Genomic DNA, 26,782 nt, shown 5'->3' with positions numbered 1-26,782 from the left:
CGCCTCACCTCCTCCCCCTGCACTTCCTGGAATGGGCTCTGCTGTCAGTCCCATTATCTCTCACAATTTGTATTTAACAGTATTATTTAGGGGAGAGACTGTATCTTCCTCATTTTTCTACAGAAAGACTGTATAGTGCCTAAACTAAATATTATTGAATTGAGTCACTTAAAATATTATAAATTTGATTCAGAAAATGTTATTTTTCCAAGGATGGGTTTATTTCAAAATTGTAAAGACTTATATATTATTTTTATTACATATAATAAGCAATTTTTAGCTTAAAATAAGTTTCACATTTAAAGTAAAAAAAATCTTAAAAATGCAGACATTTTTTAAAAGCAAAAAAGTTTAATTATCTTGCAGCACAGTTCTACCCTTAAATATTCACATTTCAAAGCTGTTTTGAAAAGATTTAAAAATTGGCTAAAAATAATTTACAACTGGCAGTGATTAAAAATCTTATCTCTGGAAAAGTATATTAATGACACATAATGAATTTAAAGTTACAAGCATTTAATGGTTTAATCAAGCATGTAGTTTTTACCAGTATACAAAATGAGACTTAGTACAAAACGGTCTTCAACTGTCACGTCAGTTGTTCCTGGAGTATTTTATGGGGAAAAGCAAACTTCACCAAACATAGAGTACCAACATTCAAGTGCTCTTTTCCACAAGTTTCTGATTTTCAACTTAGGAGAGAAGAACAGCATTTAATAACTGCATCCCTGGTGGAAAAGAGAGGGAAAAAAAACAGAATATAATATTCCTCAAGAGCAAAGTTGCGAAAATGTTCCTGCTAAATCACCTTTTTTAACAGAACTCAATGGATGCTCCAACACACTTTTTGATTAACAAAAACTTTGTTCAGTATCATTTAAGATTAAGAGCTGAGATTTGAAAACATTTTGCTGATTTTTGACATGGTATTTATCTTAAGAAATTTTTACTGGCATATACACTGATCTCAATACAAAGAAATAAGTTTAAATACCAAAAATAACCTAACAAAAGATCTAACTTTTTTCTTTTTCTTCCTTTTGAGACAGGTTCTCACTCTGTCTTCCAGGATAAGTGCAGTGGCATGAGCAGATCCTCTCACCTCAGCCTCCCAAGGAGCTGGGACTATAGGGCACGCCACTACGCTAATTTTTTTTTTTTTTTTTTTTTTTGATAGAGACAGGGTCTTGCTATGATGCTCAAGCTGGTCTCAAACTCCTGCGCTCAAGCCATCCACCCGTCTCAGCCTCCCAAAATGCCGGGATTACAGGCATGAGCCACCACGCCCGGCCCAAAGATTTAATTTTTAAAAAGAACTAGGCCAGGCAAGGTGGCTCACGCCTGTAAGGCAGGTGGATCACTTGAGGTCAGGAGTTCAAGACCAGCCTGGCCAACATGGTGAAACCCCATCTCTACTAAAAAACACAAAAATTAGCTGGGCGTGGCAGCGGCAGCACGTGCCTGTAATCCCAGCTACTCAGGAGGCTGAGCCAGGAGAAACTCTTGAACTTGGGAGGTGGAGGTTGCAGTGAGCAGAGATCACGCCATTGTACTCCAGCCTGGGTGACAAAATGAGACTCCATCTCAAAAAAAAAAAGAACTAATGAACTGAGTTTTAAAACTGTAATGTTTATAACTGAATCCTCAGAATTAAAAGAAGATTGAAGTGTGACCTTTCATATTTTCTTCCAAAACTGTTATTACTTGATACTTCATTCATTAAAAAAGCTTTTACCTAGGCCATAAACAATATCCACTAATAAAATTCTTATAGGCAAAATCTGTACATTGCGCTTATTGCTCTCAAGTGCGGGATCCTGTGTCTGGAAAGGCTGGTCATTTTCTTGAAGTCCTGCCATCTCTTCAGAGCCTCTTGTATGGGACATCACGTCTAGAGGTCCTTTCCTCCACACCAAGAAGTATTGGAGGTCTCCTTGCTCTAAAGTTCCTATGCATGGTAAATTACCCTTGCACACTCTTGTTAAGCAGCTTTCTCACCTGTAGCTAACTTTGTTTTGCTTTTTCTCCTTGTAAGTATCTATCAGAAAGAATCATACATTTGAAATGGAATAAAAATAAAATTTCTACCAATTTCCTTCACTGTTCGTATTAAACAGACAATTTTGCTGTTTTTAAATATATAACATATCTTTGAATTTCACAAACAGGCAAAGCTGTGCCTCACCAGAATCTTTTTCTAAATCTATCAGATTTAAAATTGGAACTAGTTTTGTTTTCTCCTCCACGGCTAAATACATTTCTCTGGAAAAATATTTTGAAATGCCGGTTACCTCTTGACATACAATTAAAATGTTTTTGCTGACCAAAAATAAGCATTTATGTGTAAGCCCTCATTTTCCCAGTAACTTCCTTTTTTATTGAGATGGAGTCTGGCTCTGTCACCAAGGCTGGAGTGCCTTGGCACGATCTTGGCTCACTGCAACCTCTGCCTCCTGGGTTCAAGTGATTCTCCCACCTCAGCCTCCCAAGTAGCTGGGATTACAGGCGCCCACACCACACCCAGCTAATTTTGTATTTTTTTAGTAGAAACGAGGTTTTGCCATGTTGGCCAGGCTGGTCTTGAACTCCTGACCTCAAGTGATCTGCCCACCTTGGCCTCCCAAAGTGCTAGGATTACAGGTGTGAGCCACCGCACCCAGCCGTAACTTCCTTTCCTTAAGTAGAATTTGTTTTCCTGGAGTCTCTGTGTCCTATTTTCTGAACTCCTAAAGCCATGGAAGGGTCCAGAATCTCATCCACATTCCCTAGTGCACGCCAGGCAGCAGGGCGGGAGGATACTCCCCACAGAGCTGCTCCATGTCGCCAAAATGTTTCCACACAGACATTATCATGGCAAGCTGCTATTCATCTCATTGAAAACATGTTTACTGCCGGGCGCGGTGGCTCATGGTTGTAATCCCAGGACTTTGGGAGGCCGAGGCGGTAGGATCACAAAGTCAGGAGATTGAGACCATCCTGGCCAACATGGTGAAATCCCATCTCTACTAAAATACACAAAAAAATTAGCCGGGCATGGCAGTACGCGCCTGTAGTCCCAGCTACTTAGGAGGCTGAGGCAGGGGAATCTTGAACCCAGGAGGCAGAGATTACAGTGAGCCGAGATCGTGCCACTGCACTCCAGCCTGGCGACACAGTGAGACTCTGTCTCAAAAAAAAAGTATGTTTATTTCCTTTTGGAAATTAAGATCAACCAAAAAAAAGTGTTTAAATAGTATTTTTATGTAAAAATTACTTAAATTCATAAATTTGTGTGAAGATAAGTAAAGAACCAGAAACAAGACAAGATTCAAACAAGCTTACCTTGCATATGGGATGTACGACAGGCTATACCTGCAAGAAATATTCAAGCATGTTGAATCTTCATCTGAATGATGGTTTTTCTTTATGCCAAAAGGCCGTGTCTAACCTTATAATAAATACAGCAGCATGAGACTGTACAGTGGTTCTCAAAGTGTGACCCCGACCAGCAGTGAGGGCATCATCTGGGAACTTGTTAAAAATGTAAATTATTAGGTCCTACCTTAAACCTCCTAAATCACAAGCTTGCTTTAACAAGCAACCTGCACTTTAAACAAACTCTCTAGGTGATTCTGGTGCATGCTAAAGTTTGAGCTTCTTATAATAAAATAGAAACTGTACCACAACTGATAATTATAGTCTACTTTAGGGATAAATCAATTATTAGTTACAAATTAGGCAATAAAAGGCAAAATACTAGAGAAAATAACCAAGAGATTAAGTTTCTTCACATATCAGTGAAAAAAAGTAAAGAACATTTTATGGTGAATTTGAGATATACAGAGAATTACATTTAACATTCATTGATGTTTCATCTGTCAGTAGAAAGAGGGCCAAAAGAAAGGTGATCCCAAACTGGGTATCATTGAGTAAGAGGAATGTAAAATGGCAAAACCAGGAAGCAAAAATTAGGAAGCAAGAGCTGCTCTAAAGGAAAAGGAAAAGTACTCTTCACTAACACAGAAGAGGGCAGGAGCTGCAGGGCACGTTTAATCAACCACCCAGATATTTATGGCCTTTATGCAGATGAACTCTTACTGTGCGAGACACAAAAAGGCTACAAAGGAGGAGAGTCTGAGCAGAAACCAGGACATGACTAAATATTCACAAAAGTGGAGTGGGAAAGGCAGTGCAGGTGAAGCATCTCTGATCTGAAATGATAGGGACTAGAAATGTGTTGGATACTGGATTTTTCTGGATTTTTGGAATATCTGCATTACATTTACTGGTTGAGTATCAACCAAATCTGAGCACCATGTCAGCGTTCAAGAAGTTTTGGATTTTGGGCTGGGCATGGTGCCTCACATTTGTAATCCCAGCTACTTGGAAGGCTGAGGCACGAGGATCACTTGAACCCGGGAGGCAGAGGTTGCAGTGAGCCAAGATAATGCCACTGCACTCCAGCCTGGGTGACAGAGTGAGACTCTGCCTCAGAAAAAAAAAAGTTTTGGATCCTGAAGCATTTTGGATTTGGGATGCTCAACCAGTAACTTAAGAAGTATTTAATCACTGCCAATTAAGAAGACATCTCCGGATATCACAGGGCCACAGAGTCAACATCAGGATAAATTCCACCTTGTATTTATCCAGTAATAGAGTGGAGAATGCAGTTAAACTCATCTTCCCTTGGTCTCACCCTGTGATTTGGTCTCACTTTTATGTATTCACATGGCATCACCTACTTTTCTTATTATTTCTCTTTCTCACATTAGAAAAAAGCAGAACATATCACTATGTAACTATACGAGCACAGCACCCCATACTTCTCCCTAACAGTACCACTGAGCCGCGCTGTCAAGTGCAACAGGACTCATCGCAGACCTCCCCTCCTCTGACCCTGCAGGGCCTGTCTGGCTCCAAAACACCAGACGAAATGCTAGGGCTTCACAGGTCCCAAACAAAATGCTCGTCACATCTCAGGCAATTTTAACACTTCACTAGGGTAAGGAAAGACTTACCAGGTCATTGACAAGAACTGCAATATGCAGAATAACACAGCCAGTCCCTTCTTATGCCACTAACAACAGCAAAAACAGAGCAATTATGAGTTTCAAAGTTTTAAAAGCATCTTTCCCAATCAAACTTAATTCTTGTCTTTCAAAAATGTAGATGATGGCTTCATTTATCTTTATTAAATTTTAGTGTGATAAATTTAAGATACAGTTGATCTGAAACTTTAAAATCCAAAAAATACACTTCCTTTCTAAAACTATATCCATTAATTTAAATACTGCAAAATATATGACTTTAAATAAACGTTACTGAAACAATTGTGCATAGGCTGAAAACATTAGACTTTTAAAGGTGGTTAGGTCTTTAAAGTCAATTTGTTAACTTATCTAGAATCGACATGTAAAATCCCACTGAGATCTGTTATGCCCCATGTGAAATTTACTTATTTTACTCATTCCCATTTGCTCCTTGAGTGATATTTTGAAGGAAAATTGTATTTTACTGTGATCTTCTGGAATAATATAAACAGTTTCCATGGTTGTTTTAAAATATTTTGAGAATTCCTTGTCCATCAGTGCTTTTTTACTTATTTATCTTCAATCTACTGTTTATAAGTAAACAGGCAATTCCAAAACCAAAAATCAAGGTTCTATAGAGAGGTGCAAGTTAAGAATATTCTTTTATCATTAAGAAATGACACGTAAATCAATCTCATATAACTAAAGTCCTGTCCTTATATCATCAAAATAAAAAAAAAAAACTGGAATATTTCTGATAGAATATGTCTAAAATATCTACCCTTTCTTCTTTAAAATGGGACTTTTCTTGTTGATAGTTCAAGAACTGCTTCAAACCCATTTGGGAAATAGGTTGAGTACAATAGAAAAATATGATGTAGAATCAGGAAGATCAAAAAGTAAACTGAACTGTAACAATGTGACTTCTTTAAAGGCTAATGAAGAGCTGTTAACCTTCTCCACAGGGTAGAATGATTTCAGTTCCTCTCTGTTGTTACTATCTGTGTTTTCTGGCCCTCTCTATTGGTTTTACACCTTGCTACTCGGCAGCGCACTTGCCTCACCACTGCAGAGTCAAGCGCACCCCTGCAGCAGCATGGTGGAGAGCACAGCCCCTGAGCCAGGGCCCCTCACCACACCGGGCACTGTCAGATTTGCCAACCGGGCCCACAAGCAGGTGAGCTCGGGCACACATGTGTGTTTATTAACGACCTCTATGCTGTAGACAGCAGAATCTATGGCACATTTAGCCACCAGCTGGGTGGGTGAGCACGTGTGCACATGTGTGTTTACTGACTACCTCTATGCTGTAGACAGTAGAATCTATGGCATTTTTAGCGACTAGCTGGATGGTAACATGTCAAATTTTAGGAACACCTAATCTTTAGAGAGTTTTAAAAAAACAGATGAGCTATTTTAAGATAATGGTGTGATGACACTTCAGCTGGGGTGGGGGGCACACAGTTAACTGAAAGCCAGTAGGGCTGACATAACTTACCCAAAGAGCAGCACACAGGGTAAATATGAAACACAACTACAGGGGAAGAAAGAGTAGATTATAGATTTGAGATCCTTTCAAAAGCCTAATAAAAATGCATAAACTATTCTGCATTCATTTACATAGGGAATATACTATAGAACAAAAATAAGAATACAGCTGACTAGTTTTACTTATATTTTCTGTAAGTATTATTTTACTTTAAAGTCTATGACTGCAATATTCCTTGGCAAATTGGAAGCATCTAATAATTTAATCTGTTAAGTAAACTGAAAGATGATCATTCCACATCCCCATGAAAGCAAGCAGGCACAGGAGTGAATGCAAAAGGTGGGCGGTGTGGTGTTGGAAAGACCTAAAGAGATCCCAGCTCTGACGCCTGTTATCTGAGGGTCCTTGGTGAAGTCAGTGGACTTGTCTAAACCTGTTTTCTTCTCTTTAAAATGAGGAGAGTTCCTACCTACCTGCTTTAAAGGGTTGTTGTAATGAATAAGGTAGAGTGCATCCGTGATGGGCTTGAGCTAGAAGCTGGCATGTGGAAGGCTCTATGTGGCACAGCCTCTTCACCACCAGTACTAGGCGTGATCTTATGTGGGCAGCAAATCAAACCACGCAAAGTGCTCCACCTTGGGAGACGTCTTATATGTTCAAACGTTCCCACGTTCTCTCAACATGTGTGTTTTTGTAAGGTACAGTATGTTACTAAAAAGTCTGAGGGATAAGTGCCAGGATTTCTTAAATAAAACTAATCTAACTAAAATCTTAGTGGAATATAAACTACTTATATTCTAACAGCGAAATATACTTTGTTAGTAATCTGAAGTTAAATGTTTATATACATGTTGATACATATGCTATTATAGGAAATTCAAAATAATTGGAGATTATAAAAGTGGTAAGAAACTATGAAGTTGACTAAAGACACAATAAATAAAACTAAAAATGAGTTTTTACTCTAGTGAGGAGATGGGAGAAGACTGCCAGGCAGATTAGAGTTAACAGACATTTTCTTATAAATTAACATAGGTTAGCTGTGTTTGGAAAGCTAATGTTAATAGTTATAATGGTAACATTTAAATTCTTTAAATATCATAAATGCTTGAAGGCAAAAGAAATCCACAAGAGACACAGACCAGGTGAGTTAGGAGGCAGAGGCAGGATGCAGAAGAGATTTGGGTCCCCCTCCTGCCCACAATACACAAAACGATGATCAGCTGAACACCCAGCATGTATGAGAATGGAAACAACCTTACTAGCCAAAGTGTAAGCTCTCATCTACCCGCCACCCAGGCTCAAGATAATAAGAGTGATGACCTGAGAGTTGTGGACAGAACCCACAATGTAATGGAAGGCACATTTAAAGATACTGTTACGGGAGCCATATTGTTAGAATTTGTCAAGTTGGCACACATAGAAGGGACAAAAGTCAGATGACAAATGATGCTAAATCTCACCCTCAGCATAGAGGGTGTCTATGTCCACCCTCTAAAGGGTACAAACTAACAATCCCTTATGAAACCATCAGCAGGGCTTAAAAATGAAAGCACACTCAGCTCTAGGCTTCATTTAAATACGCAGCTACACCATGCCATATACGCAGCAGAAGCAGGCTTTACCCAGCCAGTACCATCTGAACTCTATAACCACATAGGTTATATTTTTTTTTGTTTTTAGACAGAGCTTCACTCTTGTTGGCCAGTCTGGAGTGCAATGGTGTGATCTTGGCTCACTGCAACCTCTGCCTCCCAGGTTCAAGTGATTCTGTCTCAGCCTCCCAAGTAGTTGGGATTACAGGTGCATGCCACCACACCGGGCTAATTTTTGTATTTTTAGTAGAGACGGGGTTTCATCATATTGGTCAGGCTGGTCTTGAACTCCTGCCATCAGGTGATCCGCCCACCTTGGCCCCCCAAAGTGCTGGGATTACAGACGTGAGCCACCGTGCCCAGCCAGATATAATTATTATATTCAACACAAAAAGTATACATACAACCCTAAAACTTAAAGTATAATAATAAAAAAATTAAAATTAAAATTAAAAAAAAGAAGTATACATACATAACAGGCAATTATTCGTAAAATAACAGTGCAAAGAATACTTCAATGAAAGTTTTAAAAATGTATTATTTACTTACGAGCATAACAATTGTTGCGAGCAATCTTGTTGCTTCAAACATTTTCTTCAGTTGCTTCACAGGTCCCATTAAAAAGCATGTACTATTTGAAACAAATAAAGTAACTGAGGTACAGGTCTACTAATTTATCTGGTTATGCAAAAATAAACTACTTTTTTAAAAAAGAAACCCTGTTGGTTTATTTAATTAAAATCTCTCACTAAAATTTTGTTTTCCTTAACTTTATAAAGAAACTTTACAACTATACCAATAGACATGCTATGGTGTGGAGGTGTCTTCTCCAAAATGTGCGTGTCTTCAGTGTGTTAGTATGAAGACCGGACTAAGCTGTGAGAACTCCTCCCTCTGAAAGGGATGAAAGGCCCTTGGAGGAGAGGCTGCCTGGGGGTTGCTCTTTCCTCTTCTGCCCTGGGAGGACACAGGGATCTTCCCCTTGGGGGATGCATCTATCAGCAGGATGGATGTGCCTTAACCTTGGACTTCAGGCCTCCAACTGTGAGAAAAATTTCTATTCTTCCTAAGTCGCCCAGTCTACAGTATTCTGTTACTGCAGCATAAAAAGGGCTAAGACAAACAAGAACCCAAAGATGCGACAAAGATTCTCAAAGAGGGATTCTCATACTCCCAATCTAAAGCAGCCCTCCGTCACTACTGCCACACCCTGTTTTAATTCTCTGCACAGCACCAATGCCATCTGATCTTTTTCTGGCTTATTATGTGAACGTCTTCTTCATTAAAATGTAAGTTCCACAAGAGCAAAGCCTAGAGTGCAGCAGCTCCAAGCCTGGGCTCCGGATTCCCACCTCAGCCATGGTGGGATCCCACCTCCGGATTCCCACTGCCTGCAGGATTCCCACCTCAGCCATGATTTAGGTTCATCGCCATGGGCAGCACTGACTCCCCTGCTCTGTGCTATTATCTCCAGTTATAAACGGGGATGATAATACTGCCTACCTCACAAGCTCATCATAATACATACAAAACACTTAGAACAGTCCCAGACACACATTAAGTGCCCCACAAAGGCTGGCTACTCCTAGCACTAATACCGTCTGTTACGGGAGACGGCATATAGCAGCAGTCAATACATATTTATTTAATGAATATAAATCCTGTGGCTGAATTCACAGTATGTACAGAACTACATAAACATCCTACTGGGAAAGTGCTTATTAGAAAGGTAAATTTGGTAGCAAGAGCAAACAAGATATTTTGAGAAGCCAAACGTACCTGGCTAACGCAGCAAGATTGCCGAGGGTATAAAACACTGCAAAAAGCTTTATGCCGCCCGGAAGCCACAGCAATCCAGTTCCCTAAGTTAAGATATAATAGTTATTTTAAAATAATTTTATGATTTTAATGGTTAAAATATAAACATGCTACTGCAGTAATACAATACCAATATTATGTAATGTTTAAATACAAATCTGCTTGTAGACAGTCTAGTCTGATTACACAGAAAAAATAGTTAATTTTCAATGTTATACACTAACTTGAATCTTCTTCCTATTTGCAGTAGCATATATAAATGAGCCATAACAAAACTTTGTGCTTACCAGTAAATCTCAGTGTATTTAAGTTAAATTTTCATGCTAAATAGCAAGTATGAAAAGGTAATAAACATCTAAATTACTGACTCTCCAGATCTTTTAACACATTGATAAATTTTTCTTAAATTATTTCAACTATCCACAAAACTCCCCAAAATACTAATTTCTACGTATTTTCATTGATCTCTACCCCTTTATTTTAGTTCAATAAATACCTTCCATCAAAATAGTCTAACAGGGATTTAGTAAAGGACATTAGTTTTTGGTACTAAATGGAATTATTAGTCTAATACAAAATAAAAATTATTAAACAATATAAAGCCTTAACTCACAAGAATAGAAAAGAAAACGCCACATACGAAGCAGATGGCAAACCATTTCAATCTGGTGTTGAAACTAAGGGATGAGGCATCCAGGACCTTAATAAAAAATGGGAAAATTTAGAATATAGTCTTAATTCACTACCAGTCTGATTCTTTATACTAAAGCAAAGTTTTAACACATAGTCTGAATCATTTATTTTGCATATCACAGTGTCATTTAAGAATACTAAGATTCCACGGTTGTTAAGGGTAATATGACCATGGTCTGGGTAGCAGACGATGCTGAGGAATAATCATTAATTTTGCTAAGTCTGATAATATGTTTCACAAAAGTCCTTATCTGTTAGGGACAGCCGATATACACTGATATGGATAAAATGACACATAAGATATATTATAAAATATACAAAGATTAAAAAAACACAGGGGGCAGATGCAACAGGCCAGGCAAAACACTGAAACTGCAGAGGCTGGGAAAGAGTACACAGGTTCATTATCTGTTCTCTCCGCCTCTGCAGGACGAATTCCTCAGGCTCCTAGATGCCGAGTCTGAGTGCATCCGCACTCAGTGCAAGTCCTGCTGGAGGCAGAGGCTGGCCTTGCACACGCCACCTCCCTTCGGCCGGTCATTGGCTGCAGGCCAGGGGTGGGGTGGGGTGACTGCCCCCCATGGAGGGTAGAGGACGCTGGCCACCTACAGGAGGCAGCCTGAGCAGCCCCAGCAGAGACCATCACAGCACGCACCAGACGGTACCCGTTCTAAGCTCTTTCAGTCCAACCCATGAAAGCTTTGGGCCCCTCCTCCACCACTGTAAAAACATACTGTGAAATGATCATTTATTCTAGAGCAACAGCATTCCTATATACCATGCAAATTCTAGCCAAATTATGTGGGGAAAAAAGTAGAAATTACTAAGTCTACTTTGTACAGTATGATAACCCAGCACACAGTAGTGGTGAAATAAACACACTCAGATTACTAATTATACTATTAAAATATATTTTCCAAATAAGGCTAAAAAAGTATCTATCAACAGCAGCTGTGCAAGAAACTAGAAATACACAGCAAGGACTTATATTCCAAAACTTAAATTTCTAATTTATACTACCACATCCACTTAAAAATAAGACTACATGCTTATATTTTCAAGAATAATGAAAAATAAGAGAAAGTTCTATATGCAACAGTTCAAAATACATTTGGTTACATTCCTTACCTCAAGAGATTAATCTGTGAATCCTTATGTAGCATGAAAAGCAGATAAAAATAACTAAGTATTCTGTAATGAAACATATATCACTCTTTAACACATTTTAAATGTTTTTTAAGTTTTAATTCACATTCTTGTTTCCAGCAATGTCATCTGTTTATGGCAAAACTAAACACTTGGTTTTAAACAAAGAGTGAAATTGCCTATAAAAACATCTACATTTCATTCTTACTGATCAGGAAGAATACACACTAAGTATATTTTAACTATGCAGGCCAGAATAAACTGCAAAGACTGAATTACATAGTAAATGATCTGTTAAAAAAAAAATGGAGACACGTTCATCAGCTTCATTTAACCATCCCACAAAGTATACATAGGTCAAAACATCACGCTGTACACAATAAATGTATATAACTTTCATTTGTCAATGAAAAATGGAAAGAATAATGATTTCTAAAGGTTCGTGTGAGTCCACAATGCTGTGAGGATTTAGTGAGAGGAAAAAGCATCCATTTTTCCTTCTTTTGCAAGTTCAAATCACCCCATTGTTCACAAGTTCAATCGCTGCTTTTCAATAGCCAGTTTTTCTCTCAGCAAGGAAACAGCATGGCTATTTGTATAATAGTAGGTATTTTTTCCTCCTATTGCCATCTTCCGTGTATTGATCTTTAAAACGAAACAGCAGGACAAATTATTTCCACTTGTAAACATGGAATATTCAATCCACAAGCAAATGATCTGTCTCAAGTCTTGCAAATTGTCTAGGATACGAAACAACTATACAGATTTCCTGACTCCTAACTGGGAAAACTGTGATACGCTTCAACATGAAAGAAAACCTGGCAGTGCATCTTCCAACTAGGAGACAGAAGGAACTCTGACGTCTGCTTATCACAAGCATTTTTTTGAGACGGAGTCTCACTCTGTTGCTCAGCCGCCATCTCAGCTCAGTGCAACCTCCGCCTCCCAGGTTCAAGTGATTCTCCTACCTCACTCTCCCAATTAGCTGGGACTACAGGTCCATGCCACCAGGCCTGACTAATTTTTTGTATTTTTAGTAGAAACGGGGTTTCACTATGTTGGCCAGGCTGGTCTCAAACTCCTGACCTCAAGTGATCACCCGCCTCGGTCTCCCAAAGTGCTGGATTACAGGCATGAGCCACTGCACCCAGCCTGCTTATCGTAAGCATTTATGTGCTGCTTTCTTTTACCACCAATCAGGAGCAATCCCACCAAAACCAGCAACTTTGTTAATCTCTTAGTCTTAGAAAAGAAATAAAATTGCCACCTCTTCCTCTCCCAAAACCACCATCCATCATTTTACTTATCTGTTACCACAGGAAGAGGAAGCCAAGAGAATACAGGCCCTTGAGGAGGGGCTGCTCCCCTATTCCCGCCACAGTAAGCACAGCACTACTTGCAACTAGAACTTCATTCATTAATTTTTTACAAAAGCAGGTGAGAAACATAACAGAAGAAAATGTAGTCCTAGCAGCAACAACATGAAGGCTGAATGAGTGGCTCCCACAGCACAGCCGAAACCCACCCCTTTAAGTGACGGAGAAGCTGAGGAACAGCTCTAATCCACGGATCGCCAGGAGACAGCACAGCTGGAAGGACCTGAGCCTTGCCCCTGGGCTTCTGCCATCTAAACATAGGAAACACTTGTGGCTTTCCACTAATGATGACACTGAATCCAGTATTCCTCCCACTCCTTTTTCAAAATAGCAGTGGGTATAAAAAGTCAAAGTTGTGCAGACAAGTGAGAAAAAGAAACAGACATCCGCAGACCCTCAGGCCCATTCCAGGCATAACTGCCCGCTCCCCACACCCGCTGCTGGGGTCCACACTTCCGAGAGCCACCCTCTTTCTCCTCCTCATTCAGGACTCTTGATCGCGGGGCCTACCCAGATCCTTGCAGCATGCGGCACGGTTTCCACGTCTGCGTGGGCAGCCTGGCCTTTCTGTGCAGCATCCCCTAATCTCCACTGGCCTTTCCCCTCCACTCCACTCAGTGACCCAGCCCAGGGCAGTCTTCCTGCTCGAAATTACACCATCGCCAAAATTCCGGCTGCCGCTCTCCGACCCGTTTCTTCTGGCAGCAGGCTGGTTCCTCGGCCCCACCGTGCTGACTCCTTGGCCTCCTGAACTCCTCAACTCCTTATCCGGCCCTTCTCCGTTTTTTCAGCGGCTTCAACAGGACATTCAAATTCCCTTTCCGCTGCCTCCACCTGGTAAAATCCCACCGGAGTGCAGCTTTCCCTCCTCCTGCTCCAGGAGGTGCTGAGCTGAGCACTGCTGGGTGGAGTCAGGCACAGGGCAGGGGAGTCCTGAGCCAGTCCGCAGCAGCCCCCCATGGCCTGCACACTGCTGCCTGGCAATCTAAGGCTTCTTGCTTTATCTCAACGTCCATTTTACTCTAAACCACTTCAAACCTCCACTTCCTGCCCCACACTTCCATTCTTGGCAGACAACTTCACGTACTTCACACACAGAAACCCAAAGCCATCAGTGTGAACTCCCTTACCTTCCTGCTGCCACCAAACCACCAAACACACCAACTAAGAACACCCATGCTCTCGTCCTTTCCTGGTTCCCACAGAGCTGAGATCCACCTGTCCACCCTGCTTTACAGCCAACCCCTTACCTGCTCAGGGAATTTATGCTATTGGGCTTTTTCCTCTAGTGAACATGTTCTCACTCTCTGTAACTGCGTCCATCAACTTTTAAACATGAAGTCCCTTCCATCTTAAACAGAAAGCTTACTTCACTTCACCTTCCAGCCTCTGTACACTCATACACTCATACATTCATTCATCCATCCACTAACTGGCTCAATAAATACTGAGTGCTGCTATGTGCCTGTTCTAAGTGCTGGGTAAGGGATCCAGCTCCTGGTTAAAAATCTATGTGCTGGCTGCTACACCAAGAATACCATAGGCCAGGCACTGTGGCTCACGCCTGTAATCCTGGCACTTTGGGAAGCTGAGGCAGGCGGATTGCTTGAACCCAGTTCAAGACCAGCCTGGGCAACATGGCGAGTCCCCCATCTCTACAAAAAATACAAAAATTAGCCAGGTATGGGGGCACACACGTAGTGCCAGCTACTTGGGAGGCCGAGGTGGGAGGATCACCTGAGCCCGGGAGTCAGAGGTTACACTGAGCCGAGATCACACCACTGCACTCCAGCCTAAGTCGGAGTCTCCCAAAGAGCCTAAACAGCTGTGGAAGCTCCTCACTTGAGGGCCGACTGTGGAATCTCGGCACTGGAGGGCCGACTGTGGAAGCCCCTCACTGGAGGGCCGACTGTAGAAGCCCCTCACTGGAGGGCCGACTGTGGAAGCCCCTCACTGGAGGGCCGACTGTGGAAGCCCCTCACTGGAGGGCCGACTGTGGAAGCTCCTCACTGGAGGGCCGACTGTGGAATCTCGGCACTGGAGGGCTGAGCTTTGAAACAACTGATGAGAACCTGAGAAGACAATCTGAGCGATGGGGAACGCTCATGGACTGTGTAGTCATGAGATCCAAGCACCAAGCACTCTGGGGCTTTGGGTTTGTCCTGTATGCCGCTGTGAAGGACGTGGATGCGCCATGAATGCAAAGCCACACAAGGTGGATGAAGAGTTGTGGAACCAAAGAGCTGTCTCGAGAAGATTCTCAAAGACGAGGTGCCCAACTGTGAAAAAGATATTTGTTGGCGGCATTAAAGAAGACACTGAAGAACATCGCCTAAGAGATCTTGAACAGTATGGAAAAACTGAAGTGACTGAAATCATGACTGACAGAGGTAGTGCCAAGAAAAGGGGCTATGCCTTTGTAGCCTTTGACAACCATGACCCTGTGGACAAGACTGTCACTCAGAAATACCATACTGTGAATGGCCACAACTGTGAAGTTAGGGCAGTCCTGTGAAAGCAAGAGATGGCTAGTGCTTTATCCAGCCAAAGCGGTCGAAGTGCTTCTGGAAACTTTGGTGGTGGTTGTGGAGGTGGTTTTGGTGGGAATGACAACTTCGGTCATGGAGGAAATTTCAGTGGTCATGATGGCTTTGGTGGCAGCTGTCCACAGCGGTGGCGGTGGATACAGTGGCAGCAGGGATGGCTGTAATGGATTTGGTAATGATGGAATCAATTCTGGAGGTGGCAGAAGCTCCAATGATTTTGGCAATTACAACAATCAGCCTTCAAATTTTGGAACCATAAAGGGAGGAAACTTTGGAGGCAGAAGCTCTGGCCCTTATGGTGGTGGAGAACAATACTTTGCCAAACTTTACTTTACAAAACCAAGGTGGCTACGGTGGTTCCAGTAGCAACAGTAGCCATGGCACTGGCAGAAGATTTTAACCCATTTATGCCTGAGGTTGCACTTTTTGAATTTGAAAAATCAGACCTTGGCGATGACCTTGAACAGGAGAACATAAATAACTCCCACATGCTTAGCGTTCCAATAATGGAACACCAGGCATAAATGGGTTCACAAAACCAAGGTGGCTATGGTGGTTCCAGTAGCAGCAGTAGCCATGGCACTGGCAGAAGATTTTAATCACTGCCAGGAAACAAAGTTTAGCAGGAAAGGAGAGCCAGAGAAGCGATAGGGAAGCTACAGGTTACCAGAGATTTGTGAACTCAGTCAGCCAAGCACAGTGGTGGCAGAGCCCAGCTGCTACAAAAAAGATATGTTTTAGACAATACTCACGTGTATGAGCAAAAAAACTCCAGGACTGTATTTGTGACTAATTTTATTAACAGGTTATTTTAGTTTCTGTTCTGTGGAAAGTACCAAGCATTCCAACAAAGGGTTTTAATGTAATTTTTTTTTTTTTTGCACTCATGCTGTTGATTGCTAAATGTAATAGTCTGATCACGACACTGAATAAATGTGTCCTTTTAAAAAACGTGCTGTGTAAAGTTAGTTTCCTCGGAAGCCATCTTGGTAAATTCCCCCAAGAGTGTGAAGTCAGAATTCCTTCAGGGTGATGCCAGGTTCTACTTGGAACTTATTTACACTCTGCTCGGGTGGAGAAGCAACTGTCTTCAGTGAGCTTGGTGTAGCTGAACTGACAGTTACTGTTGTGACCTGAAGTTCACCACCAAAGGGGATCACCCAAGCAAAGTTGCAGAATTATTAGTTATAAAAATGATTGTTGGCACATCCCATGCAATATATCTAAACTGAATAATGGTACCAGATAACATTATAGATGGGAATGAAGCTTGTGTATCATCCATAATTGTATGTAGCTAATAAACTATTTAATTCTCTTAAAAAAACACTGTAGACTGGGTAGCTTATAAACCACAGACACTTATTTCTCACAGTTCTAGAGACTGGAAGTCCATGATCAAGGCGCCAGCAGATTCGGCATCTGGTGAGGCATCTCTGGTTCACAGATGACACCTTCTGAGTCCTCACACGGTGGAAAGGGCAATGGATCCTTTTTTTCCTCAACTTACCCGGCTCAAGCAATCCTCCCACCGCAGCCTCCCATGTAGCTGGGACCACAGGCACACATCATCACGCTCAACTAATTTTTTAATTTTTTGTAGAAGCGGGGTCTCGCCATGTTGCCCAGACTGGTCTTGAACTCCTGGGCCCAAGCAATCCTCCTGCCTCAGGCTTCCAAAGTGCTGGGATTATAGGCATGAGCCACTGCATGTGGCCTGGGGCCTCTTTTTTATTAGGGCATGAAACCCATTCCTAATCACATCCCAAAGGCACCTCTCCTCCTCATACCATCACACTGGGGATTAAGTTTCAACATAGGAATTCTGGGGGGGGACACAGACATTCAGACCACGGCACTGTGAGTGATTTTGGGGCTGGCCACAGGCAATTACACAGGCTCTAGCAGGCAGGCCTCCCGGGGAAAGCTCCCTCTGCACACCAGACTTGGAGCACAGCCCGGGCAGTGTAGCCCCTGGGGAGGTGCAGTCAAGGTCCCAGGCCCTTCGGCCCACCACACTTTTTCATGTAGTTCCCTTCCTAGCCCAGTGCCTTATTTCCCAGGAATCCTTATCTGAGGCTGTAGGAGTAGACGGGACCCCCAGCTGGCACACGCCCGGCACAGTGGTTGGGAAGCTCACCTTGACCATTCTAGCTTCAGCCCTCCCCTGGCTGAAACCCTGCAGACACAAGTCATTTCCGTGTCCTTAATTCCAAGGAATATTTTTAAAGCATCAGTATCCTTTCCAACTCAACAGCACAGGACACTTTGGCACTCCCTCCTGCTTACAATGTTCTCTTCAACTCCCATGTTCCACCGGCTCTCCTGACTGTCCTCCCGCCTCGCCAGCTGCTCCTGCTGGGGGTCTCCTCTGCCGCCTTAGCTCCTTCTACCTGGAAAGACAGCTTCCTCCTTGTGTTTCTCTACACTCCCCCTAACCACCTCACCCACACCTACCATGGGAACAGTGAGGGAAATAGATAAGGTAGGTATACTTACAATCTTCTAAGTGGGAAAGGCAGAGAGAGCTTAAATTGTTTATTAGGCATTTTTCTCTTGTTACCATCTTCCACGCGGTGATCTTTGAAGTGAAACATGATAAATTAATGCCATTTGTAAATATGAAATAACTCAGTCAACAAGCAAATGACTTGTATCAACCTGTGTGCTATGGTCTGAGTGTTTGCTGAAATCCTCGACCCCATGGTGATGGTACTGGAAGATGGCCCTTCAGGAGATGATCAGGTCATGGGGATGGAGTCCTCATGAATGGGATCCATGCCCTAATAAGACGAGAAAGAGACTAAAGCTCTCTGCTCTCTGCCATGTCAAGATATAACCAGAGGCAACAGTGTGACACCAGGAAAGGGGAGGCCTCACCAAGAACCCATGAGTGCACCTTGATCTCTGACTTCCGGCCTCAAAACCCGTAAGAAATAAATTTCTGTTGTTTATAAATCACAAAGTCTAAGGTATTTTATCATGGCAGGCTGAATGGACTAAGACATCTCGCAAATTGTCAGCAAGGGTTAGTAGGGCTCCCACAAGAGAACTCTGTAGAATGTTCCTGCATTATGTTCTTGTCATCTAACTCCCAACAATTACCTTATGCCAATGCCCTCACCTCTCCTTAGTAGTTACCCAAATCCAAACAACTCACTCATCTGTTTGTTCAACAAGTAGTTATGAACAGCTATTAGACGCCAGGTACTTGGTAGGTTCTACATACACAGAAAGGAATAAGACAGCACCTAGCGTACTTACATTCAGATGGGGGAAAATGGGCAATAAACTAATGAGGCAGGTTCTACTAAGGACATAAATAGGGGCAGAGTAACTGGGTCAGGAAGGGCCTCTCTAAAGAGGTGACCAAGTGAAGACATCAGGAAGTGACCAATCCAACTCTGAAAAGAGCCAGGAAGGGGCATTCCTGAAAAAAGAAATGCAACTGCCAGGTCTCCCAGGCAGAAGAAAATGGCTCCAACTGAGGAGGAGAAAGAGGGCAGGGCAAGGCAAGCACTGGGGAGAGGGTGGGGAGGCGGGCCAACAAGCAGTGCAGGGCTGAGAGACCAAGGGAGGGATCTGGATTTTACTCAGGTGCTGCAGGAAGTCAATGAAGGAAGTGATCAGGGGAGGAATATGATCACCTCTCTTAAGATCTGGCTCAATCTCTCTCCCTCCTTGACTTCTTCCCAGACATCTCGAAGGAGAGGTCCCAGAACTCTGGCTACCGTGCCTCTCCCCGGGGCTCAAAGCACCTCCATAGGAGGATGACGCAGCCTGGATGTCAGGATGCTCCCCTATGACCTTCACTGCCTCGCCCAACTCCTCAACTGGCCTAGAACCATCCCTGTCAAGACCCAATTCCAATGTGCCCGCCATCCTGGTTACGTCTTGCTGCACAAGACGTGCAACACTCTCAGGTCATCCCTCACCCCATTCAGGTCTGTGAGCCTTTAATCCCATCTCATCTCCTACCCATCTCCAAAAACCAACAGCAAACCTCCCTATGTCCTCACCCTCTTCTCTGATGATCCTCTCACCTTCCTGCTAGGTTTGAAATTTAGTCTCCAGGGCCAGGGCTCTCCCCTGTGAATCCTGTACCACTTGGACAGGCAGTGAGCCAGGTGTCTGCCCTCCTCACTGCCACTTCCTGCCCCTTCCTCCTCCCTAGAGAAACCTGCTTTCCAAGTCACTCCTCAATAGCCCCCTAGCAATAATTCCCTCTCGCCTGCACCATAATTTTCCCCTTTCCTGGACCATTCCCAATGCACAGAAACATCCAGTATTTTCCTTGGGAAAATGACATGTTCCCCGACCCCACTGCATCCTTCAACTACCACCCACTTCTTTGCTCCACAGGAAAAATCACTGAGATGGCCATACCATCTCCATCTTCTTTCTATTCTCCCCTGACTTCAATCAGGCCTCTGACCCCATCCAGCCACCAAGACTGCTCTCGTGGAAGTGACAACTGATAACCTCCACAGGTAATCTGCTCTTAACTTCTGAGACCCATCAACAGTACTGGGTCCCCTCCCCTTCCTAAAGCACTCTCTTCCCTCACTTTCTGGGGCATCCTTCTCTCTTAGTTCTCCTCCTCCTTCTCTCGCCACGCCTCTCAGCTGTCTTTGCCGGCTTCTGCTCATCCTCTAAACCTCTACACACCAGAGAACACCAGAGGTCAAACCTTGGACCTCATCTTGACGATCTCATCTCTCTCCTATTTCCTCCCACAAACTCTACAGTGTTACGTCCAACTGCTTTCCTGACATCTCCACTTGGATGCTACCTGGATCTCAGACTTCACGTCCACACTGAAATGATTTTCCTCCCTGAACCTGCTCCTCCCACAGTCACTTAATGGCAACTCCGCCTCTCCAGATGCTCAGGTGGAACGCCATGAGGCATCCTTACCTCCTCCCACTCTCACACATCCAATCCGTCAACAGTGTGGCATGCTGGCTGTACACTCAGACCATTTACAGAATCTGACCACTTTTTTGTTTTTTAAACAGGCTTTTTTGCTCTTTAAACCACTTCTATCACTGATTTGAGCCACAGTCATCTCTTGCCAGGACAACTGTACTTGTCTCCAGCCCAGTCTCTGGGCTTCTAATATTGCCTCTACAGTTTGTTCTCCACAGAGCTGCCAGAGTGATCCTTTAAAATCCAAGTCGGTCACACCACCACTCTGCTCGAAACCCAAAGGCTTCCTATCACACTCAGAGTAAAGCTAAAATCCTTTCTATGGCCTATGAGAACCCTCACAATTGAGAATCCCCCTTCCTGCTTCACCTTCTCTTCTACAATTGTCCCTCTTCTCTGCCCCGCTGCTAGAGCCCCTCTGGCCTCCTTACTGGCCCTGAACATGCTGACCACTCACCACTTGGGACTCTGTATCTGCTGGGCCCTCTGCCTTGGAGGCTTTTATTCACAGGATGCTCAGACATCCCAGCAGCTCTTCTGAGCTGTGCTCACATGACTCCCTGGCAGGGAGGCCTTAACTAAGTAATATGGCAACCCCAACCTCCTCAACCTGCTCTGACTTTTTCTGTGGCTGTCTGACACATTATATACTTACTTGTTTATTCATTGTTTCCTCCAGTGAAAATTTAAGTTCCATGTGAAAGAGGTATTTGCACTGGTCACTGTTATTAACACCTGCATCTTGAACAATGTCAAACATATACAGGAACTTGAATATTTGTTAATGAACGATCACCTCCTCTGAACTCACAGCACTTGTCTACACAGCCAGTCACTCTAATCTTTGATTGATTACTTCTCCACATATCTTTCTCCCCTCTAGACAGTGGGCTCAAGATAAGTGATATTACCTTTGCATCTCCAAAGTTTAGAGTAGCACTGTCCAATAGAACTTTCTGCAATGCAAATGTTCTATATCTGCGCTGTTCAATACAGTAGCCTTTAACCACATGTGCCTACTGAACATGTGAAATGTGGTTGCTGTGACTAAGGAACTGAATGTTAAATTTTATTTAATTTTAATTAATTTAAATTTAATTGCTCCAGGCGCAGTGGCTCAAGCCTGTCATCCAAGCACTTTGGGAGGTCAAGGTGGGCGAATCACTTGAGGTCAGGAGTTCGAGACCAGCCTGACCAACATAGTGAAACCCCCATCTCTACTAAAAACACAAAATAATTAGCAGGGCATGGTGGCAGGTGCCTGTAATCCCAGCTACTCAGGAGGCTGAGGCAGGAGAATTGCTTGAACCCGGGAGGCAGAGGTTGCAGCGAGTCGAGATCACGCCACTGCACTCCAGCCTGAGCGACAAAGCAAGACTCCATCTAAAAAAAAAAAAAAATTCATTGGCCACATGTGGCTGTGGTAATATACAGAGTTACAGAGTGCAATGAGAACAGATACTTGTCTTACACTCTCTGAACCCAAAACTGTAGCCCAGAACTCTACCCACAAGAAGTGCTGAGTAAGTATAATGACAAGGAAGTCAGGAGAGACAAATAGAAGATCCTTATGAAATACAATTCAATTTTAAACGTCCAACTTCTGCGACAGCACACAATAACGTGCAATATAATCGCATGCAATAACAAAAAAACTTACACCGCAGTTCCTGCTCCACTGCTACTTTTAACCTTCTTGCTGGAGGAAGTAACCCTTATCAAGTCTCGCTGGTAAGGCGCAGACACAAGGGCTTTTATTAAGAAAAAAAAAAAATCTCTTACCAGGGCTCACTGCCTTAACAGAAAAATTTTAATTCAATATTATTTCACTTACCAATGTCCTGTTTATTTTTCCTCCAGTCTCCCTATTTCCAAAAGACCACCCCCCAGCAAACACATACATAACACCTCCTTTACCTCCAGAGACAAACAGATGCAACAAGCTTTAGGGTCTCGGCTCACTGCAGCTTGCAGGATAAATGCCCTGCATAGCTACTTACGCTGCACAGCCCGAGGCCAGACCCCGCACCAGGCTCAGAAAACCAAATAGTACGTGGGAGCGATGGATTATTTGGGAAAGCGAGGGCAGACGTTAGCGGATTCCTAAGTCAGAAGGCCAGATGGGAAGAGTCGGAGGATGGGCCTCAAAGTGGGTTTAAGTAGACCGCATAGAAAACTGGAAAGTTCTCAAATTCTACCCAGGAAGCAGGCGGAGCCCTCCTACATCAACCAGCCGGGCAGAGGTGTCCCACACCCCCGGCCTCGCACCCACCCCACCCGCTCGGCCGGTCCTCAGTGCGGCCGGGGCCAGCGGGCAGCCCCGGGACTGGACGAGGGCGCAAGTTCGCTACCTGCGCAGTCAGGCCCTGCTCCTCGTCGTCCTGGCCGCTCAGGACTCGCCGCAGCTTCTCCATGGCCCCGTTGCAGGGCCGTAGCGGCCGCCACTCTGTTGCCTGCCCCTGACGCCCACCAGGAAACCCCGAACGCGAAACCCCACAGACCAGCCGGAAGTCCGGTCCCGCCCGCTTCCTGTGCGTCAGCGCGGCCGCCGTAGCAATGCGCGCATGCTCACCAGCCTTTCTCTCGGACCTGGTCGTGGTCCGTGAAGTCCGCGGAGTGGGCGCTGATGGTGGGGCTATCCCTTCCCACTGTCCCCGAGGTGCGCCGTGGCAACGCGCGGGGACACAGCGCGGGTGTGGACCCCCTGCCCACAGCTGGCGCACAGCCATTGAGTGTAGACCCGACTGGGGCACGACCACTGAACCCTGCACTTGGCGTCCTCCGGGCCCCGCGAGGGGCCTTGCTGGGCGGGTCCGCGGCACCCCGGGTTCCCAGAAGTCGAGGCCCCGAATGCGCCTCCCCTCGCCTAGAATCGGAGAGCGGAGGGCTCCTGCGGGCAGGTGGCCGTGCTCCGAAGAGCGCCGTGCCACCCATGAGGTGGCCCTGGGGGCGTCGCTAGCCTTCCCAGCTGGGTGTCCTCATCCGGAGACACAAACACCTGCCTCAGGATTAAAGCGAGGAGCTGTATTTCAGACCGTCTCAGGAGAAATAGCAGGAGGCTGCCTCACTCCTTTTCCCTTGTGAGAGTTATTTCTTTACTGTGTTCACTGGTCAGCTAGGAGTTTGAAAGAGTGAAATCTTATTTATAAAAGGAATAGCTAATGCAACCCATTTTTCCAGTTTTGTGTGAACAGTGAGACCATTGAACAAGCGTTTACTGTTCTCCGGCTCGTGCTGGATGAACAAACACTGAGAAATGGGGAAGTGGCATTTTTCTCTCTCTCATTTTCCACCATGCTAAGAAAGGAGATTAAAAATCAGGGCTGCCTGTCTAATATGGTCTCCAGAAGTCATTAAGTGATAGGTTTTGCTCTTCTGTTTGCTTCTAGGCTTGGTAAGATGGTAATGAGAATGCCTGTTCTTTTCATTACTTTGCCCACTCTATTTCCTCCCTACAATCTTTCAATTAAAAGATGGATCCTCAAAAAGTTTTATTGTCCATCCTACTGCCTCAGTAGAGATTTTATCTAAACTCAATTAGATAAAAACATACCACAGGAACCCTAGGAAAGCAAGTCGCGCCTTCTTGTGATAAAACGGTCCAATGCTCAGCATCCTTTTCCTTTAGGCAGAAGACATTTCTATGTGGCCTGTTCATACTAATATGAGAAGTCTTATCCTTATGTCCTTAACTTTAAAAGGTCAGAAAACAGATTGTAAAATCTATAGAATAAAACTCTATGTTTCTATTGAATAAGACAGAGACTACGTCCGTAAGTGTTACGGGAAATGGGTCCGGATCCATACCCCAAAAAGAGGGTTCTTGGATCTTGCGCAAAAAGAATTCAGGGCAAGTGAAAACAAGTTTATTTAAAAAGTAGAGGAACATCGGTAGGCTGAGGCAGAGAATTGCTTGTACCCGGGAGGCGGAGCTTGCAGTGAGCCGAGATCGCGCCCCTGCACTCCAGCCTGGGCGACAGAGCGAGAGACTCCGTCTCAAAAAAAAAAAAAAAAAAAAAAAGTAGAAGGACAAAAGAATAGCTACTCCATAGGCAGAGCAGGGCTGTCTATTACCAGGGCTGCTGGTTGCCCATTTTTATGGTTATTTCTTGATGGTATGCTAAACAAGGGGTGGATTCGTGCCTCCCCTTTTTAGACCATATAGGCTAACTTCGTGATGTTGCCATTGCATTTGTAAACTGCCATGGCGCTAGTGGGAGTGTAGCAATGAGAACGACCAGAGGTCTCTCTTGTTACCTTGGTTTTGGTGGGATTTGGCCGCTTTCTTTACTGCAGCCTGTTTCATAAGCAAGGTCTTTATGATCTGTATCTTCTGCTGACCTTCTATCTTATGCTGTGTCTTAGAATGACTTAACTGTCTGGGAATGCAGCTCAGTAGGTCTCAACCTCATTTTACCCAGCCGCTATTCAAGATGGGCTTCTCTGGTTCACATATCTCACATAACTGCTTTCAAGATTTTCAACTGTAGGCCGAGCAGGGTGGCTCACTCCTGTAATCCCAGCACTTTGGGAGGCAAAGGCGGGTGGGTCACAAGGTCAGGAGTTTGAGACCAGCCTGGACAATATGGTGAAACCCCGTCTCTACCAAAAATACAAAAATTAGTTGGGCATGGTGGCGGGCGCCTGTAGTCCCAGCTACTCGGGAAGCTGAGACAGGAGAATCGCTTGAACCCAGGAGGTGGAGGTTGCAGTGAGCTGAGATTGCTCGTTTGCACTCCATCCTGGGTAACAGAGTGAGACTCTGTCTCAAAAAACAAACAAAAAAACCTTACTTCCTAGCTCTTCCTGCTTCCTGGCCACATAGTTTTTTCAAGAGCCAATGACTCGTGAACACAAGGACATCCCAGGCACAAAATTGTTGGGGTGATCAGACCCAACACCAGGTTGTGGGGGTGACAAAGTCCAGCAGAGTCAAAAGATTGAGAAAAAAGTTTGAGAGAGAAACGTGGGACAACAGGGGCCATTGCTATTGCGGAGGCTGTGAAGGCCCCGAGCTCTGGGAGCCCACGGTGTTTATTGGTAATCCAACTAAGAAACAGGTGGTGAGAATGTGGAGGTGATGTTGCATTAAGCACATGATTTACAGCTGTGACAGTTTAGCATTTATATGGAACATGTTCTGCTACTTGAGATAATGGGAATAGGCGCCTAGGAGCCTAGGAAGGCTAGAAGCAAGGAGCCAGCAAGTCTAGACACATTCCAGAGGACATTATGCAAGCCCTGCCTCAGTTTCCCCCCAATACTCAGCTTTTTCCCAAATTGCCCCGCTTCTCTTTATTGTAAAAGAGAAGATATCATTATTACTAGCTATCATTATTAATTACTAGCATGGCTCTGGTTTGAACGCTTCCAACATATCTCCCCTTTCCCTTTTACAAGAGGACCTTTAATCCTAGGGGTTGCAGAAGGATGAAGGTCCATCTGCTGTAACTTCTTCATGCTGAATAGGGGCGACGATACTCCTGCCTAACTATTAGGGTCTCTCATATTCAGGGTAGAGAGGAGCTGAGTCAGAAAGCATTGGCCCGTTAGGCATCGTGACTCCGGTCGGTCCTCATTCCTTCTTTGCATTCAGATTCAACTGGCTCATGGCTCATACTGGGGAAACCCGGTCCAAGGTTGGGATCCATGGGTCCCTCCAGTCTCCCATTCCATGGTCTTACACATCTTGAGGGCATCCACACGGTTCGTTCATCTCCTGCAAAAACACAAGCATACCCTCACCCCCACGTTAGTAAATCTACTGAAACAGAAGCAAAAACTTTTGTGGCTGTAGCCGGGAGGCCACTGATAATGAGAAACAGGCCTTTTCTGATTAACAGAAGGCACAGAGAAAGCAAATCGAGGCTTTTCAAACCTTCAATTCGCACTGTACTCTGCAGGTGGGTCCACTAGATGCCGTGGCTCGTGATAGATCTTCAGATGGTTGGTGGGCACCCACATAGACACCTGATTGTCACCTGGGGAGACACAAGCAAATCTTCTTCCCCATAAAATTATCTTTAGGCAGGGATCGGAGGATGTAGATTCAGAGGTGAAGAGAATTTGGGGGGCCTAATGGCTTCCTGATGTTTGATAGGTGTTCCCTCGGAAGTTAGGAATTCCCTTTCTCTCCATATTGCTGCGTGGTCTTGGAGGACTAGGTAAGCATGCTTAGAGT

The 26,782-nt window shown here is 44.1% G+C and overlaps 1 protein-coding gene across 1 annotated transcript; it reads right to left on the bottom strand.

The window, feature by feature from the left end:
* Positions 1–331: 331 nt before the first annotated feature.
* Positions 332–23,138, bottom strand: SFT2D1 (SFT2 domain containing 1). The gene is made up of 8 exons (XM_004044939.5): positions 22,953–23,138; positions 10,525–10,611; positions 9,873–9,955; positions 8,643–8,724; positions 6,508–6,543; positions 4,998–5,056; positions 3,322–3,351; positions 332–728 (listed from the first exon to the last, which is right to left on the bottom strand). The coding sequence occupies exons 1-8, from the start codon at positions 23,013–23,015 to the stop codon at positions 689–691; spliced, it is 480 nt and encodes a 159-aa protein (XP_004044987.2). The 5' UTR covers positions 23,016–23,138; the 3' UTR covers positions 332–688.
* Positions 23,139–26,782: the final 3,644 nt, after the last annotated feature.

Source organism: Gorilla gorilla, chromosome 5 (genome assembly GCF_029281585.2).
Source record: "Gorilla gorilla gorilla isolate KB3781 chromosome 5, NHGRI_mGorGor1-v2.1_pri, whole genome shotgun sequence".
Classification (NCBI taxonomy): Eukaryota; Metazoa; Chordata; class Mammalia; order Primates; family Hominidae; genus Gorilla; species Gorilla gorilla.
Note: the sequence above shows the minus strand (reverse complement) of the source record. Positions and strands in the feature narration are given on the sequence as shown.